The following is an 18,051-nucleotide window of genomic DNA, read 5'->3' as shown; positions in this document are numbered from 1 at the left end:
ATCTTAACAGTAAAGGTTAGGGGTCTTCTGGGATCCTGTGCGCCTCTAACGCTCATGCCCTGCGCAGGGCTGGGTGCGCACTGCTGCGCTAACCCGAGGCCGGCTAGGAATCTATTGGATGTTTGAAGGGTGGGTGCGGAATTGATGACCAGGAAGCGGGAAGACACCGTTCCGGAGAACAGGGAAGCGAGCCGGGTACTGGGGAGGTGCGCTGGGTACTGGGGAGGTGCGCTGGATCCTGACGCCGGAGCGGAAGACTTCGCTGGAGGCCGGGGCTGGTCGGGCGGGGCGGGGCCGGCAGAGGCGGAGGGGCGGGGCCGGGCTGGGAGAGGCTCCGCCCCCGGGCGCGTCCGTGTGCGTGGCCGGGGGGCGCCGCGCAGAGCCCCGCTCTATGATGCCGGGCTTGAGGACGAGGCCGGGCGGCGCTGTGGCAACCCTCACCCTGCGGACACGCGCTCCCAACATCCGGTCCGGCGGCCTCGCAGCTTAAGAAGCGGGGTCCCTGTGGCCGTGCGCCGACCCCCAACTCCAGCCGCTCCCAACGCCCCCATCCGCTCTCGGTGCGCGCGCCCCCTCCACGCCCTCGCCCCCGCCCCCGCCCCCGCCGGGCCCGCGCGCCGCGCCCCCTCCCACCCGGCACGCCCTGCCGCCCGGCCCGGCCGCAGTTAGCCTGGAGCCGCCCTGCGGGCAACTGAGACCCTCGCAGCTGCACCGTCCTCCTCCGCCGCCAGTCGTCCGCCGCCATGGACGTGTACCCCCCGCGCCGGCAGGGGCTGCCCCGCGCTCGGTCCCCTGGCGGCTCCAGCCGCGGGTCACCCTCCGTCAGGTACGCGGGGCAGAGGCAGCCGAGGGGCGGCCGGGCGGGGGATGCGGGCTGTCGGGGTCCGGCGACGCCTCCCGCCGCAGGGCGTGGTCCGACATGGCTTCCTCGGGACGGTTCTTTCCTGAACGGCTCAGGGAGGAATTTTTCCCAGGAACGGCGCCCTCTGTAGAGGCCCCACAATGGCTCCCCTTTGGACAACCCCGCAACGGTTTCCCCACAATGGCTCCCCTTTGGACAACCCTGCAACGGTTTCCCCACAATGGCTGCCCTTTGGACAACCCCGCAACGGTTTCCCCACAATGGCTCCCCTACAGACAACCCCGCAACGGTTTCCCCACAATGGCTCCCCTATAGACAACCCCGCAACGGTTTCCCCACAATGGCTTCCCTAGGGACAGCGATTCCCTGTGAAGACACTGTTATGACGTCCTCACCCCCATAGAACGTTTCTCCCAGGAAAGATTCTTCTACACAGAACCCCACAGAGGCTTCCCTATGAATAACTCACTCGCCTTCCCCATGGAATGTTTCCCTCAGAAACTGCTACCTCTACAGACCTCACACCTCCACACACACAATAGCTCCCTCGTGTAGAACCCCCAAATGGATTACCTAGAAAGCCCCCTCCCGTGGGTCTCTAGAGCCTTTGCCCTTGACAACGGCTTCCTTAAAGAGTGTCCCCCGCCCCCTACGTACATAATGACAGCATCTCCCCTGTTGCGCGTTTCCCCAGCTCCCCCTGCCTCAGCCTGCATCGCGACGCCCCCTCACTCCACAATAGGGAGCTCGGGTTGGGAGGAAGTAGAGGTGTTAGGGACGCAGGAGGAAAAACTGGATAAATAGGGGAAAGAGGCCTAGAACCCCCGAAAGCGGCGGACGCCAGGCCCCTTACCGTAGAGACACAGTCCCACGCTACCTCAGTATGGGGAGGGGGTGATCGTGGGGAGCGTTCCCCGCCCCCTTTAGATAATAGGAAGATCCGTTTCCGATTTCTGTGCCCTATGCGTTTGGTGCTGATCTTGTTGGTCTGGGCATTGTTTGTGATGGAGCTGGTGTGGGGCGCCGGCGCAGTGTGGAGGTTGGAATGATGGAGGGGTTGCAGCAGAGACCTTTGAGAAGGAGAGGGAGAGAGGGAATGCGAGCGATGAGCTTTGGTACTGCTAAACTGTCATTAAAACAGGAGAGGGTTTTGTTGTTGTTTGCTTTTTCTTATTCTAGCCGCATAGCAAAGCAAATATATTGTTCCCTTGAAAGGAGGTTGCCAATCTACATGTTAAAACAGTTTTCTTATATTCTTGTTATGGTACTTAAGGCATATGTTTTAACTTTGCTTGCTGATCTGATTTTTGGGGTTGTTTGTTTGCTTTAACTAGACCAAATTATTGGAGAACAAGAAACTGATTCTTAGAAACCTGTTTCTTTTTTACTTCCCTGCATTCCTTTCCACAACCCAGAATCCAATATATGTTTGTTGAACAAATAAAGGATAGAGAAGGTGGGGGGTAGATACCAATGAAACATTGCATTTAGGAGTCCTAAATTGCTTCGAATCTGGCAGGTGACATTTTTGAACTCCTGCTCTGCCCTTCAGTGTAATTCCTTGTGGGCTTTACAGTTCCAAGTTTAACTGCTTATAGTAACGCATCTCCAATCCTTTGCAACATTTCTGCCAGTTTCACTGTCTGAAGCAGAAAGTATTTGAACTTGTATAGACATTGCATAGGATACTTTAGAACAGCCATCCGTTAAATCTAGGCTCTGTGTAGACTTGAGGTTTATCCCAGATCATCTTGAGCTTAGGAATTTGGATTTGAGTCTATTGAGATCTTTAGGGGGAAAAAAATCATCTCTACCTTAGAATCTGTCTCTTAACTGCTGCCTTTCTTGTTTTTAGTAGCATGGCCATGTGCTTTTTATTTATTCTTTTAAAGGTAGTGATTCTATGTTCAAAGAAGTATGCTGGCTCACTTTACTGATCATACCCGAACTCCAAATCTTCTATCAAGTGGTTTGAATAAAATTTGATTTGAGACAAGGAATAGTGCAAGGAACCCCAAGGCCTAGCTGCCCCCAATACCTTTGGTGAAAGAAATTTGCTGAAGGCTTCCCTCCTTTCCCCACTTCTACATGATTGAACGTGCTTTTCTTGCCCATTCAAGCCTTTCCCTTACTCTTGACATTGAATGTTACTAGCACTTTCCTGTCACCCATATATGGCTTTGCTGCTGACTGCTGAGTGATGGAAGGGGCAAACCTAACTGGTGAAGTGACATTCCTAAGACCCATAGATAGTACTCTGCAAGTGTATGGTTCTAGCACGGTAGTTCATTTTCACAGATGGAGAATGGAGATCAAGAATTAAAATATTGTTACTCAGAATGAGAGGCTTCTCTTTAAGCATGTGATAGTCATCAGTCTTACCAGGTATTTTTGGTTTCTGTCTCTTGAGCATGTAGTAGAATTTTACTTGCTTGCTTCTTTGAAGTTAGGTATGGCCTTAAGAGTTGCTTTTGGTCAGTGAAATGCGTGGGAATACTGTGTAGCCTTTCATGGTACAAATTTCTGTTGTGTAGTTTTCCATTCTCTTTCCTTCTGTCATGGTAGCTGTTGGGGCTGCAAATGGCAGCCACCCATCAGTCAAGGCCCCAGAGCTAGCTTCCAGGTGACCTATGCTTGACAGGTAGGTTGAGCAAGAAGTGAAACACCACCGGGATTTTGGACTTATTACCAAGGTATAAACTAACCTATCTGGATCAGTGCTAAGGAACCAGTGGAAATCTAGCTGAAAGATACTTTCTACTTCAAAATGTTTTTCTGTAGAGCGATCTGTTCCTGCTTGAAACTTCTTTAATAGTTTAAATTTTACTGTTTATTTATATAAATTATGCAACAAGTACTCTGTTAGGTGCTGTAGAGTCAGATAAATACAGCAGTCCCCTGCCCTCAAATAACTCTTTTGTAAATGGGAAGAGACAGTAACAGTAGAAATCATAATATAGAATGGTGAGTCATAAGTACTGAGGAAGAAATAGGGCCGAAAGAACAATAATACAAGAAGGCCTAGTCGGTTTTTGCCTCAGCTATTGAAAGAATGGAGTTGCCATTTATTAGTATTAAGAACACTAGAAGAAAAGGCAGTGTAGCAGTGTCTTCCAAGTTCTGAGAGAAAATGGTTTCCTACCTCTGAGGTGGGAGAATAATTGAGAACAGACATTGAAAGCCGAATGAGATTGTTGATAGTGTGATGAGAACTAGTAATCAGGCTGGGCACGGTGGCTCACGCCTGTAATCCCAGCACTTTGAGAGGCCAAGGTTGGTGGATCACCTGAGGTCAGGAGTTTGAGACCAGCCTGACCAACATGGTGAAACCCCACCTCTACTAAAAATACACACAAAAAAATTAGCTGGGCATGGTGGCAGGCACCTGTAGTCCCAGCTACTCGGGAGCCTGAGGCAGGAGAATCGCCTGAACCTGGGAGGTGGAGGTTGCAGTGAGCCAAGATCTTGCCATTGCACTCCAGTGTGGGCAACAAGAGTGAAACTCCGTCTCAAGAAAACAAAAGGACTAATAATAGACAATTAGATTCGATAATGTGGAGGGTCACTAGTGACCTTGACAAGAACAGTTTTGGTGCAGTGGGTTCAAGAGAAAACGAAGCCAGTCACCTGTAGGTCAGCTACTCGGAAGGCTGAGGTGGGAGGATCCCTTGAGTCCAGGAATTCAAGTCCAGTCTGGGCAACATAGCAAGACCCCTGTCTCTAAAAAACATAAATTGATTAATTTACAAAGCAGAAAATGAGAGGAGAATTGAAGACACTGAATATAGACAGTCATATTGATGTTCTTTTGAGGATGGTTATAAGGAGAGTAGAGTAATGGGGCTGTAGTTGGAAGATCATGAGGTGTCGAGTTCCTTTTGTTTTTATATGGGCAGGCATTATAGCATGTTTGTAAATTGATGGGCTGATGCAGTAGGGAGGGACAATTGATGATTAAAGAGAAGTGACACTTGCAAGGGTGAAGTCCTTGAGTAGGTAAGATGGAATGGGATCTAGTATGTAAATGGGGCTGTTGGCCTCAAGTTAGACAGGAGCAATGCCAACAATTCATTGGTGGCAGATTATGTGAACCCAAATGCTGGTAGCTTGTTGGTGGGAGAAAGTGGAAGTTCTCTTCTGATTACTTCTGTATTTTCAGGTAAATAAGAAGGAAGGTCTTCAGCTAAAAATGAAGAGAGGTGTTGGATTCATCCAAGAGAATGGGGAAGAATGAGTTGAAAACAAGGAAAAGTTTTAGGATTTCCAGGCAGCACCTAGTGCCCATTTGATGTTTGTAGTTGTAAACCTAGGTGAGACCCTACTTAGCATAGTTGTACACTTTTCCTGCAGCTGTGTTGAGCTGCTTGGATGTGGCAATGTGGAAGGGAATAGCTGAAGTAGGATGGAGGACACCACCATTGGAAGTGGGGGAATCAAGGCACTGTGAGGTAAAGATTGTGGTGAAGATTGAGGTTATCATAAATTAACAGAATGCCCTAGGGACCTGTAGATGTCTGTAACAGGGAGAGATAGCAGGTAGTTATTGTTTGAAGACATGAAGAAATGATCAAAAAATAAACACATTTCTTAGAACCAAAGGACATACATTTCCAGATTGAAAAGACTTGCGAAGAACCTAGCACAATGAATTTTAAAATATCCAGGCCAGGACCACATGATCTCACTTATATGTGGTAGAATCTAAAAAAGTTGATCTTGGCCCTGGTGGGAGGATTGCTTGAGCCCAGGAGTTTGAGACCAGTCTGGGTAACATGTCGAGACCCCATCTTTACAAAGTTCAAAAAAAGAAAAATTAGCCAGGCGTGGTGGCATGCGCCTGTGATTCCAACTACTCAGGAGGCTGAGATGGGAGGATCATGTGAGCCTAGGAGGTCAAGGCTACAGCGAGCTGTGTTCATGCCACTGCACTCCAGCCTGGGCAACAGAGCGAGATCCTGTGTCAAGAAAAAAAAAAAGTTGATCTTATAGAAGTAGAGAGTAGAATGGTGGTAATTAGGGTGTAGCGGGGATGGGGAGATGTTGATTGAAGGATATATGATTTCAGTTGGATAGGGGAATAAGTTTAAGAGATCTGTTATACAACATGGTAACTATAGTTAATGATTATATATTCTTGAAAAATGCAAACAGAGTGGATATTAAGTGTACTCATCAAAAAAAAAAACTATGTGAGGTGATGCATTTGTTAATTAGCTAGATTTAACTTTTCCGCAATGTATATATACTTCAAAACATCAGGTACACAAATACGTATATATATCTGTCAATTTAAAATAAAAATATGCATGTTCCGGCATAGCATCATGAAATTTTCTAGCACCATGAAGACAATATCTGTAAGTCACATAGATAGGATCAGGAATGCTAGGATTCTAGCAGGATTGGAAGCTAGAAAGTAGTGGAGCAAAGAGTGCCTTTTGAAGGAAAATAGATTCCCACCCAGAATTCTGCACCCAGCCAAACTCTCAGGCAGGTGTAAGAAAGGATGAAGATATTTCACACATGTAAGTTCTCAAAATTTGACCTCACATGCCCGTTTTATGAAGAAGCTGCTGGAGGATGTGCTCTAGCAAAACAATCTGATTAAGGATTTCCCGTGCTGGCGTCCCTTCTACCATCTTCTGTAGAAAGATTCTACAGATCTTTCCGTATCGAAAGGGGGCGGGGAACCCTCCCCACGGTCACCCCCTCCCCATACCGAGGTAGCTTGGGTGACATAGGTAGGATTTCTTTATTGTCAAGAGGGTCATTGGGAAGGATCTTCTCTATCACCCCTGGAAAGTATCAGGGGGCTGGGACTATTTTTAATTGCCATTTCTCACATTGTTTCCCTTGCTGCTTAGATTGGTGTCTGGCACATAGGACTCGCTGAGTATGAACTGCTATTGTTAGCTATTATGAAACACTGCTTCAGTAATTATTTATTGAATGAATAGATAATAATTACAGGTGAAGCTGTGGGCTATGTTAAATTTCATGGGTATTCAGAGAATGAAGAGTCATAGTTGTGAGCTAGGTGGTAAGAAAGTGGTTCATCAGCCGGGTGCTGTGGCTTATGCCTGTAATCCCGGCACTTTGGGAGACTGAGGTGGGTGGATCACCTGAGGTCAGGAGTTCAAGACCAGCCTGGCCTTGGAAAAACCCCATCTCTACTAAAAATACAAAAATTAGGCCTAGTGATGGGTGCCTGTAATCCCAGCTACTGGAGAGGCTGAGGCAGGAGAATTGCTTGAACCCAAGAGGCAGAGGTTACAGTGAGCTGAGATCGCGCCACTGCACTCCAGCCTGGGCAACAGAGTAAGACTCTGTCTCAAAAATAAAAAAAAAAGAAAGTGATTCATGATAGTGATACTCTAGAGAAAGCACTTTAATTAAAGCCTCACAGAGGTTAGTTATCTCTTCAGGTGTTTCTTAGCCAGTTGCCATTACCCCTCATTCTCTTGTAGGGTTTACAGATCTACAGAAGTAATAACTACAGTACAGATGGTCCCAGCCTTAAGAAAATTCAAAATGCAAAGCAAGCCAATGCCCTGGAATACCTGAAAATGTGAAGCTTCAGCCTCCAGTTTACTTGGATGCTGGCCAGGAAGGCTTGGTGTGGTGCCTGTAGAAGTAAAAAGGGTATGCTTACTTAGACTTGTATGGCTTTATTTCTGGTCCAGGGATAGAGGCCTATATATAACTTCCTTTTCACTTGTATCTGGGATGACAGTATACTGAGGACTCTTATTTAGTGAGTGTTGTGGCATTAATAGTACACAATATCTTAACAATGTTTCACAGCTTGTGGGGTCTTCTCTGAGGTTCTGACCTTTGGAGAGGGGAGTGAATGAGACACAAATGCCCTTTAAGTAACACAGCTTAAATTATTGTTTTTGCCCTAAAATTTTTAAAAAAGAAAGAAGAGCAAAGCAGGGTTTGCAACTTGGATATTTAAAATTGTTATCTGTGATTTTTAGCTCTGGTTTGAAGAAAAGGCAGCTCATTTGGCATTCTTTTTGTTTTTAACTTTTAATTTTGAAATAATTTTAAATTTATAGATGAATTTCAAAAGTGGTGCAGAGTGTTCCTATATACTCTCCACGCAGCTTCCCCTAATATTAAGATCTTACATATAACCCTGGTGCATTTATCAAAACTAAGAGATTAATATTGGTATAATAGATTTGTTTACTTAGTAAACTTTTGTTTACTTGGAGTTTACTACACCAGCTTTTATTTGAATTTTCTCGGTTTCTCCACACATTCTTTTTCTGTTCCAGGATCCAACTCAGGATTTCACATTGCATTTAGATTTAGCATGTTTTTAATGGTCAAATAAGTGAAGGAAAGGAATTGTGAATGCTTTGTGATTGAAGACTTGTGAAACTGACTTTACAAAGAACAGATTCTGTAAGGAAATATTCAGAGAATGCCAGAGAGAAGGAAGAAAATGGAAAATAAAGTGTTGTATACACTGGAATATATTGAACAAACTTCAGATAACATTTTCCATTTGTGGTGGGTAACAGTTTCTGAAGTTCTGGAATTTAGTTTGTAGAGTGTCTTATGCATACCAATTCATGAAATAGGTGTAGACATGAATTGCCATTGGACATGAGTTTTAACCGTTTTAGATAAGGTGGCCTATCAGGAACTAAGTTTGGCAGCTGGCGAGATGCTTAACAGTAGTGACTTAACTTTAAGAAGATGTCTGTTAGAGGAAGGCAGGCCAGTCCTGTTACAGAGTCATCAGGGAACCAGGCCTCTTCTGTGTTTGTGTTCTGCTGTCTTTTAGCAGGTGGCTTCTATATTCACCATAGCTCCATGATCACAGAATGGCTGTAGGAACTCCGGCCATCATGTCTGTCAGACAAGAAAGGGAAACAGAAGGGGTTTCCTTGTTGAGTCAGTTCTCTTTAGAGAGCTGTCTTGGAAGCTTCTGCTTGATGACTTCGGTGTATGTCTCATTGATCAACTCTGGAGGCAAAGGACCTGGACCTATTGCTGCCACAAATAAAGTTGTGGTACTCTACTAAGAAAGAAAAGGAGGCCGGGCGCAGTGGCTCATGCCTGTAATCCCAGCACTTTGGGAGGCCGAGGCGGGCGGATCGCAAGGTCAGTGGTTCAAGACCAGCCTGGCGAGCATGATGAAACCCTGTCTCTACTAAAAATACAGAAATTAGCCAGGCATGGTGGCAGGTGCCTGTAACTCCAGCTACTCCGGAGGCTGAGGCAGGAGAATTGCTTGAACCTTGGTTGCAGTGAGCCGAGATTGCACCATTGTACTCCAGCCTGGGTGACAGAGTGAGACTCCATCTCAAAAAAATAAAATAAAAAATAAATAAGAAAAAGAGAATGGATATGGATTAGTCAACTGTTTATTTTTACCAGGGAGGTAGCTGTGTGGAATGAAGTTTACATTGCTTAGGATTACTAATGGCTCTGGTGAGCTACATGAAAGTACTGGGAGAAAATTTAAATCATTGAATAATTCAGTGATGCCAGCACATTCTTCAGGCATATCAAGGCATATCATAGGTATGTGTTTGTCCCTTCAGTTTGAGTCACCTTATGGTCATTGGTCAACCATGTATTAGCTATGACAGCAGGAACATTGGCTAGCTTTCTTCCATTGCAGGTTATTCCTCCAGCAAAGACATCAGTGGGAAGTGTCATTTATTGCCTTACTGCACATCCTGGCTTTTTGCCTTTTCTCCCTATGTCTAGTTTTGCAAAGGGAGGTAAATGATTGCTGCTTTAATGCAGGGCCAGGTTTCTTAAACCCATAGCAGTCCTACAATGAGCTCTTTTTAATCAGCACCGAAAGTCTAGATTAATGCCAATATAGCTTTTATTACTTCTGCTGTTGATTCCCAAACCCCACCAACATTTTATTGTGAAACATTTCACAAGTACAGAAAAGTTTCAAGAATTGTTCAGTGAAATTTTGTATATACCATACCTAGATTCTATACTTAATGTATTTGTTGTATTTGCCTTCTCATATAAGGCAGATCCTTTTCTCTATCCATCCAATTTTTTTTTTAATGCTTTTCAAAATAACTTGTAGACACCAGTATGGTTCAACCCTAAACACTTCCTGGAATTGATTTTATATTAAGAATGCTTTCCATTGCAAGTGACAGTAATCCAACTCAAAGGATTTAAGTAAAAAAATGGAATGTATTGGCTTATTTGGCTGGAAGGGATAGTGGGGAGATAGACTTATAGGAAGAGTTGCTGGAACTAGTGCCTTAGGGACTGGAGCCAAGACTCTGCTATCAGAACAGTTAACTCTGTCTATGCTGTCTCTCGTCTGCTTCTCACTACCTGGTTGCGCATTCTCCTATGAATATATCTTCCCCAAGGCAGGGAAGATGGTTACTGTAGCCCCAAACCACATTCTTCCTGCATGGTGATCCTGGAGGCCATTTCTCTTCTAGCTTTAGAGTGAGCCCTGGAAAGGACTCCAATTGACCTGACTTGCACCTGGATAAATCATGATGGGACACTGGCTTGGGAGGGTCACAGGATGTGTTACCAGGGGAGGTAGAAATGGAAAGTGTGCTGAGAGGAGTATAGTCCTCAGAAACTGCTTTCCCACTCATTCTCTGAGGATAATCCTGGTACTTGATTAGGAAAGCACAAAGGAGAGCTACAAATGCAAAAATCGTTAAGTAAAACAATAGTATATTGAATATAGAAGCATGGTAAAACAACAATACTACTTCATGCACATGTAGGCTTTGTCCAAGAAATGCAAGAATTGTTCATTATTAGGAAATCTATTAATGAAGTTAATAGACTGGTAGATACTCCCCCCAAAAAAAAATCTGCTTAAAATTTAACACTCATTCCTGATTTAAACCACTAATATAATAAGGTTCCAGCTAATTTAATAAGATAAGCAAAAGCAATAATCATAAGGCTGGGCGTGGTGGCTCACGCCTGTAATCCCAGCAGTTTGGGAGGCTGAGGCGGGCAGATCACGAGTTCAGGAGATCGAGACCATCCTGGCTAACACGGTGAAACCCTATCTCTACTAAAAATACAAAAAATTAGCTGGGCTTAGTGGCGGGTGCGTGTAATCCCAGCTACTCGGGAGGCTGAGGCAGGAGAATGGTGTGAACCCAGGAGGCGGAGCCTGCAGTGAGCCAAGATCACGCCACTGCACTCCAGCCTGGGTGACTGAGCGAGACTCCGTCTCAAAAAACAAAAAACAAAACAAAAAAAGAAATAATCATCTATCCATTGACTGGATTATTACAGTAGACTCTTTTTTTTTTTTTTGATATGGGGTCTCACTCTTGTCACCCAGGCTGGAGTGCAGTGGTGTGATCTCCACTGACAGCAGCCTCTGCCTCCCAGGCTCAAGCAATCCTCCCAACTCAGCCTCCTGAGTAGCTGGGACTACAGATGTGTGCCACCACACCTGGCTAATTTTTGTGTTTTTTGTAGAGACAGGATTTTGCCATGTTGCCCAGGCTGGTCTCAAACTCCTGGGCTCAAGCATTCTGCCTGCCTTGACCTCCCCCAGTGCTGGGATTACAGGCATAAGCCACCATGCCTGTCAAGCAGTAGAGTCTTAATCGGTCTCTCAGGTTCAACTTTTATCGCCCTTCAGTCTGTTTTCAACACAGCAAATAGAGTGATATTATTAAAATGTATGTCATACCTCTTTTTGAAGCACTCTAAGCACTACAAGTAAAAGCTGAAATAATCAAGTACTAGACCTTAACTAATCTTCCCCCCCACACACATACTTTTTTTTTTCCTCTTCATCTCCTGCAACTCTCTTCCTCACCTACTCTGCTCCAGCCATACCGGCTCAGTGACACTCCCTTCAGGGCCTTTGCCCTTGCTGCATAGCTTGTGCTCTCACTTCCTTTAGGTCTTTATGCAAAGGTATTCTTGATGAAGCCTTTCCTGATCTTGCTTTTAAACTGCACTCTACCCTCCTCTTAGGACTCACAACCTCCCACTTACCACCATATGACAAGTGTATTTTACTTACTTATTTAGTTTATCTCTCCTCTCTCACGCCTCCCTCCCTTAAAATTAAGTTCTGGTTTTGTTCCGAGGATTTTTTGTCCTTTCATTCATTGCTAAATCCCCAGTGCTCTGAACAGTTGGCACACAGTAGGTGCTCAATAAAAAGTTGATGAATTAATGAGTTGAAATAAAAACTGTAAATAAATTGTAAATAAAAAAAGGAAGAGAGAAAACTGCTTTGATTTACTAACTGGAAAACTTAAGACAATAGACAAAACTGTTAGAACTAATTAGAGTTTAGCAAGTTCTTTGAAAAAATGTAACGGACTCTGTATTAGTCTGTTTTCATGCTGTTGATAAACACATAACCTGAGACTGGGCAATTTACAAAAGAAAGAGGTTTATTGGACTCACAGTTCCACGTGGCTGGGGAAGCCTCACAATCATGGTGGAAGGTGAAAGGCACATCTCACATGGCAGCAGACAAGAGAAGAGAGCTTGTGCAGGGAAACTGCCATTTTTTAAAACCATCAGATCTCATGGGACTTATTCACTGTCATGGGAACAGCACAGGGAAAGACCCATCCCCATGATTCAATTACCTCCTACCAGGTTCCTCCCATGACCCATGGGAATTATGGGAGTTACAATTCAAGATGAGATTTGGGTGGGGACACAGGCAAACCGTATCAGATTCCTCATGACATTCAAAATAGAAACAAAAACTGCAAAATACCTAGGAATCAACCTAATAAGAATGTTAAAGATTATTTTATAAATAAAAATATAAAACTTGACACAAGGGTATATAAAATGAGAGGAAGGAAAGGAGAGACATAATCATGTTCCTGAGTAGGGAACTCAGTACTGTCCAGATGCAGTATGATTATAATACAGATTCCCAGCAGAAGAGTTTATGGAACTTGACAAGCTGATTTTACACTTCCTCTGAAAGACAAAATGTTCAGGCCAGGTGTGGCTCACGCCTGTAATCCCAGCACTTTAGGAGGCCAAGGCGGTGGATTGCTTGAGGCCAGGAGTTCAAAAGCAGGCTGGCCAACATGATGTAACTGTGTCTTTACTAAAAATACAAAAATCAGCTGGGCATAGTGGCGCACATCTGTAATCACAGCTACTCGGGAAGCTGAGGCATGAGAATTGCTTGAACCTGGGTGGTGGAGGTTGCAGTGAGCTGAGATTGCACCACTGCATTCCAGTCTGGGCAACAGATCAAGGCTGTCTCAGAAAAAAAAAAGAAAAAAGAAAATGTTCAGTAAAAGCCATGGAATCTTTGAAACAATGATAGAAGGACTTGCCTCATCAGCTATAAAAGTAATCTGTATACTAGAAGTTCAAGTGCTAGCTAGCATACCTTAAAGCTCTGATTATTTTTTTAAGTGCAGTATTCCTGTGAGAATAGGTAAATGCCTCAGATAGAGATCCAAACAATAGATCCAACTGTATACGACAGTTTAGCAAATTCTGGAAGTGTCATTCCAGATCAGAGGATTAAAATAATATATGATCTTGGAACAGTCATTCCTGTTTGGGGGAACAAAATGCAGTTGGGTTCCTGCTTCATGAAAGTAAAAAAATTCCAGTGGAATAAAGAACTAAATGTTTTTTATAAACCAACATATATAATTAGAATGAAATTTGACATTTATTATTTTGTTTATAATACTGACTGGGGAAGGCACAAGAGGAAGACATAAAACCCTTAAGCTTAAAGGTGAAGATACACAGATTTAATTACATAACATTTTTAAACTTCGGCATGAAAAAGAGACTATAAACAAAATCTAGAGAATTGGAGAAAATATTTGCAACACATGGCCAAAATACAACTTTTTTTTTTTTTTTTTTTGAGACGGAGTTTCACTCTTGTCTCCAGGCCGGGAGTGCAATGGCATGATCTCAGCTCACCGCAACCTCCGCCTCCTGGGTTCAAGTGATTCTCCTGCCTCAGCCTCCCGAGTAGCTGTGATTATAGGCACACACCACCATGCCCAGCAAATTTTTGTATTTTTAGTAGAGACAGGGTTTCACCATGTTGGCCAGGCTGGTCTCGAACTTCTGATCTCAGATGATCCACCTGCCTCAGCCTTCCAAAGTTCTGGGATTACAGGCGTGAGCCACTGTACCCGGCCCAATACAACTTTTAAAATATGATGAAATATGTAAATTATTCTGAAAAAACTCAAATGACTGACTAGAAAGTAGGTAAAGAATATGAGTATGCACTCATAGAAAAAGAAATGTAGATAATCAATAAACATTTGACAACTTCCCTTGTAATTAGGGAAGTGTGAGTTGTAACTCAGAATTCCAGCCACTCATTTAGCATTAGTTGAAGAGTGGTAACACATAATTTAGAAACTTGTGGGAAACAGGTACTCTGGCATATTATAGGTAAACGGTTTAAAAGAACAATTTGGCAACACCTATCAAAATTTAAAATGCAGGCACCTCTTAACCTGGCAGTGCTACTTTTAGATCTCTTCCTTGCAGAAACTTTTGTGTTTGTGCCAAAGATGGACATAAAAGGTTGCTCACCATAGCATTGTTTGCAATAGCAAACATAAATAGTAAAAATCCTGAATGTTCCATCATAGCAGCTGGTTAAATAAAAACAAAATAATACAGTACAACAGTTTTATTTGATTTATTTTTTATTTTTGTTTTGTTTTGTTTGACACAAGATGTCATTCTGTTGCCCAGGCTGGAGTGCAGTGGCTCAATCTCGGCTCATTGCAGCCTCAACCTCCTGGGCTCAAGCAGTCTCCACACCTCAGCCTCCTGAGTAGCTGGGACCATAGGCATGCCCCTGTAACCACCACGCCTAACTAATTTTTTGTAGAGATAGGGTTTTGCCATGTTGCCCAGGCTGGTCTCGAACTCCTGAACTCAAGAGGCAGGAGAATCACTTGAACCCAGGAGGCGGAGGTTGCAGTGAGCTAAGACTGTGCCACTTTACTCCAGCCTGGGCAACAGAGCGAGACGCTGTCTCAAAAATAAATAAATAAATAAATAAAAGGTATTCAACATCATTAGTGATCAGGTATGAGCCACCGCACCTGGCCAGCAGTTTTAAAAATGAGATTTGGTTCTATGTACTAAGCTGGAAAGATCTCTGAGGTATAATGTTAAGTGAAAAAAAGCATGTTGCAGAGCAGTGACATATTTTATTGTTTTGCTTATGTAAAAACAAATACTTCCCCAACAGAAAAACACCAAAACTATGTATTACTGAGAGTTGCATACCAAATTGTTCACGTCAGTTTTCTATGATGAGATGAATCAGATTGGTATATGAGGATTCATTTTGTAAAACATTCAAGACACAAAGTGTACAGGATATAAGAAGAATATATTAGTATTTTAATTGTTTAATTTTCAAGATAAAGAAAGCATAAATCATGGAGAAAAACTGGGTAAAAATAAAATTTCCGATTTTTTTCTTCATTTCCAGGGAAGCAAGATAATGAAATATAAACAAACAAGAAAACATACCTGACTGTTCATGCACAGTTGTTATAAAAGCAGTGAGCAGTGAGTTAACTATTTACATATAAGACGGGAAGAACAGAGATGATTGTTTAGAATTCACATATATTGTACCCACGACTGGCTTTATTGTCAGGAAAACAGTGGGGTTCAGCAGAAAGAAAAAGTTCAGAGTCAGGGTACCTGCTCACTTAGGTTCTGATGATGTTAATCTTTACTTAGCTTTGTGATCTTGGGCAAACTACATCTATTTAGCTCTTGGTTTCTTCTTCTTGTCATCTATCAGTCATCTATCATGTCTAAATTCTGAGTCTGAATCCAAGGAAAATAAGAAATAAGTTATAATATGAAAGCAGCATCTTTGACGTAAGCTGCATTATTGGGTCTGCTGAGTCTATGCGTCTTCTAAAGGTAGAACTTACAAAGTCATTGGTGACCACATGCTCAGGTAGACCTGGGGGTTAGAGGGCAGTGTCATTGCTGGGTATGGTATATGTTTGAAAAAATTTATTTCTTTTTCTTTTTGTAGATAAGAGTCTCACTCTGTCACCCAGGCTTGAGTGCGGTGGTGCAATCACTGCAGCCTGGAACTCCTGGGCTCAAGTGATCCCCCCACCTCACCCTCCTAAGTAGTTGGGACTTCTGATGCACACCGCCATGCCTGGCTAATTTTTTTATTTTTAGTTTTTGTAGAGATGAGGTCTTGCTGTGTTGCTAAGGCTAGTGCTGAATGCCTGGCCTCCCAGAGTGTTGGGATTACAGACGTGAGCCACTGCGCCCGCCCTTTGAATATTTCTATTAAAAGGAAAAAAGACAGCCGGGCGTGGTGGCTCACGCCTGTAATCCCAGCACTTTGGGAGGCCAAGACGGGTGGATCACCTGAGGTCAGGAGTTTGAGACCAGCCTGGCCAACATGGAGAAACCTGTCTCTACTAAAAATACAAAATCAGCCGGGCGTGGTGGCGCATGCCTGTAATCCTGGCTACTCAGGAGCCTGAGGCAGGAGAAACGCTTGAACCCGGGAGGCAGAGGTTGCAGTGAGCCAAGATCGCGCTGTTGCACTCCAGCCTGGGCAACATGAGTGAAACTCTGTCTCAAAAAAAAAAAAAAAAAAAAAAAAAGAAGGAAAAAAGACTGGCTGGATACACAACAAACTCATAGTGGTGACCTCTGGGGGGTGAGGATCAATGATGACTTTAGGTTTTTATGTAATATTCCTTTTTTTCCCTCAAAATAGACAGTAAATATTCAACATACATAATTTTAAAAAGCAGTAATGTAGAAAAAAGCAAATATGCCAAAATATTAACAGTGGTTAATTCTGGCTGCTGGGAGTGTGGGTCATGGTGGGTTTTTAAATACTTACTAGGTTTTCTTTTTTTTAATTAAAAGGTAAATAATTAAGTGACACGTTTCATGGTTCATTGATGAATAAAAAACTATCTTCTGGTTAATAATTAAATTTGGGAAGCAGAAAATACACAAAGGAAAGAAAGAATTTAGTTTCACCATTTGATAATAAAATAAGAAACACTAATTAGGACAGTGTTTATCTCTGGGAAGAAGGTCTTTCTACATTTTATATGCTTGCACTTTCTTTGGATAACACAGTTGTGGAAAGGAAACTGTTTTCAGTATTGTCTTGGCTTTGTACAGCAGTAGTTGGGGAGCTGTTTTTTTCTTGGTCACCTGACCTTTTCATGCTTTTGTCACTTGCTGGTTGTAACTTTGAAAACCAAAGAGCTCTGGGTAACCTTGGCAGTAAAGCAGCCTACTGTCTGATGGGTTGGGAAGTGGGCCACAGGACCAACTCAATGAACTATTTCTAGTGCAGAGAATGATTGCAAGATCAGCCTTCTATTAAACATGAAAAAGTGGGGAGAGGCAGGCAATCTTCATTGCCCAGAAAAAGTTTTTCTTACTTTAATCTTGATCGTCTTGCTGTTTCAGCCTTGCTGCTTCTAAGACTTTCTTTCCTCTCACCCCCGTATTTTTATTATGAAAATGTTCAAACCATACATAAAATGTGAGAGGCCAGGCGTGGCACCTCACACTTGTAATCCCAGCACTTTGGGAGGCCAAGGCGGGCAAATCACCTGAGGTCAGGAGTTTGAGAACAGCCTGGCCAACATGGTGAAACCCTGTCTCTACTAAAAATGCAAAAATTAGCTGGGCATAGTGGCACACGCCTGTAATCCCAGCTACAGGGAGGCTGAGGCAGGAAAATCACTTGAACGCAGGAGGTAGAGGTTGCAGTGAGCCAAGATCGTGCCACCGCACTCCAGCCTGGACAACAGAATGAGACTTCAAAAAAAAAAAAAAAAAAGTGAGAGAATAGTACAATGAATATTTGCTATACCCACCAGATAGATTCCACACTTTTTAACATTTTGCCGTATGTGGTTTATCTTTTTTCTTTTTCTCAATCTGTCTTCTTTTATGTCAAACCTTTTTGAAGTAAGCTGCAGACATTGTGACATTTCGCTTCTAAATATTTCCTTATGCATCTAAAATAAAGGACATCCTACTACATAACCATGATAACATTGCCATACCTAAGAAAATTAACAGTAGATCCCTAATGGTATCAAATACATAGTCCATATTCAAGTTTTCTCAGATGTCTCACAGATGTTTCCATTTTTCTTTTTTTTTTTTTTTGAGACAGAGTCTTGCTCTGTTGCCCA

The 18,051-nt window shown here is 43.2% G+C and overlaps 1 protein-coding gene across 6 annotated transcripts in view; it reads left to right on the top strand.

Annotated features, from left to right (window-relative positions):
- The first annotated feature begins 376 nt into the window (after window positions 1-376).
- Window positions 377-18,051, top strand: part of DNAAF9 (dynein axonemal assembly factor 9) — a 160,381-nt gene continuing 142,706 nt past the window's right edge. For 3 of the 6 annotated variants that reach the window (XR_010154295.1, XM_063803213.1, XM_016937356.4), the window contains exon 1: window positions 607-826. Coding sequence is in view for 5 of the 6 variants with exons in the window: in XM_063803213.1 (XP_063659283.1) it covers window positions 744-826 (83 nt within the window). In the remaining variant the exon portion in view is untranslated. Of the gene's footprint in view, window positions 827-18,051 lie in introns of all 6 variants that reach the window. The other 3 variants (XM_054674568.2, XM_016937357.4, XM_016937355.4) reach the window with 2 other exon arrangements.

This window comes from Pan troglodytes, chromosome 21, assembly GCF_028858775.2.
Source record: "Pan troglodytes isolate AG18354 chromosome 21, NHGRI_mPanTro3-v2.0_pri, whole genome shotgun sequence".
Lineage (NCBI taxonomy): Eukaryota > Metazoa > Chordata > Mammalia > Primates > Hominidae > Pan > Pan troglodytes.
Note: the sequence above shows the minus strand (reverse complement) of the source record. Positions and strands in the feature narration are given on the sequence as shown.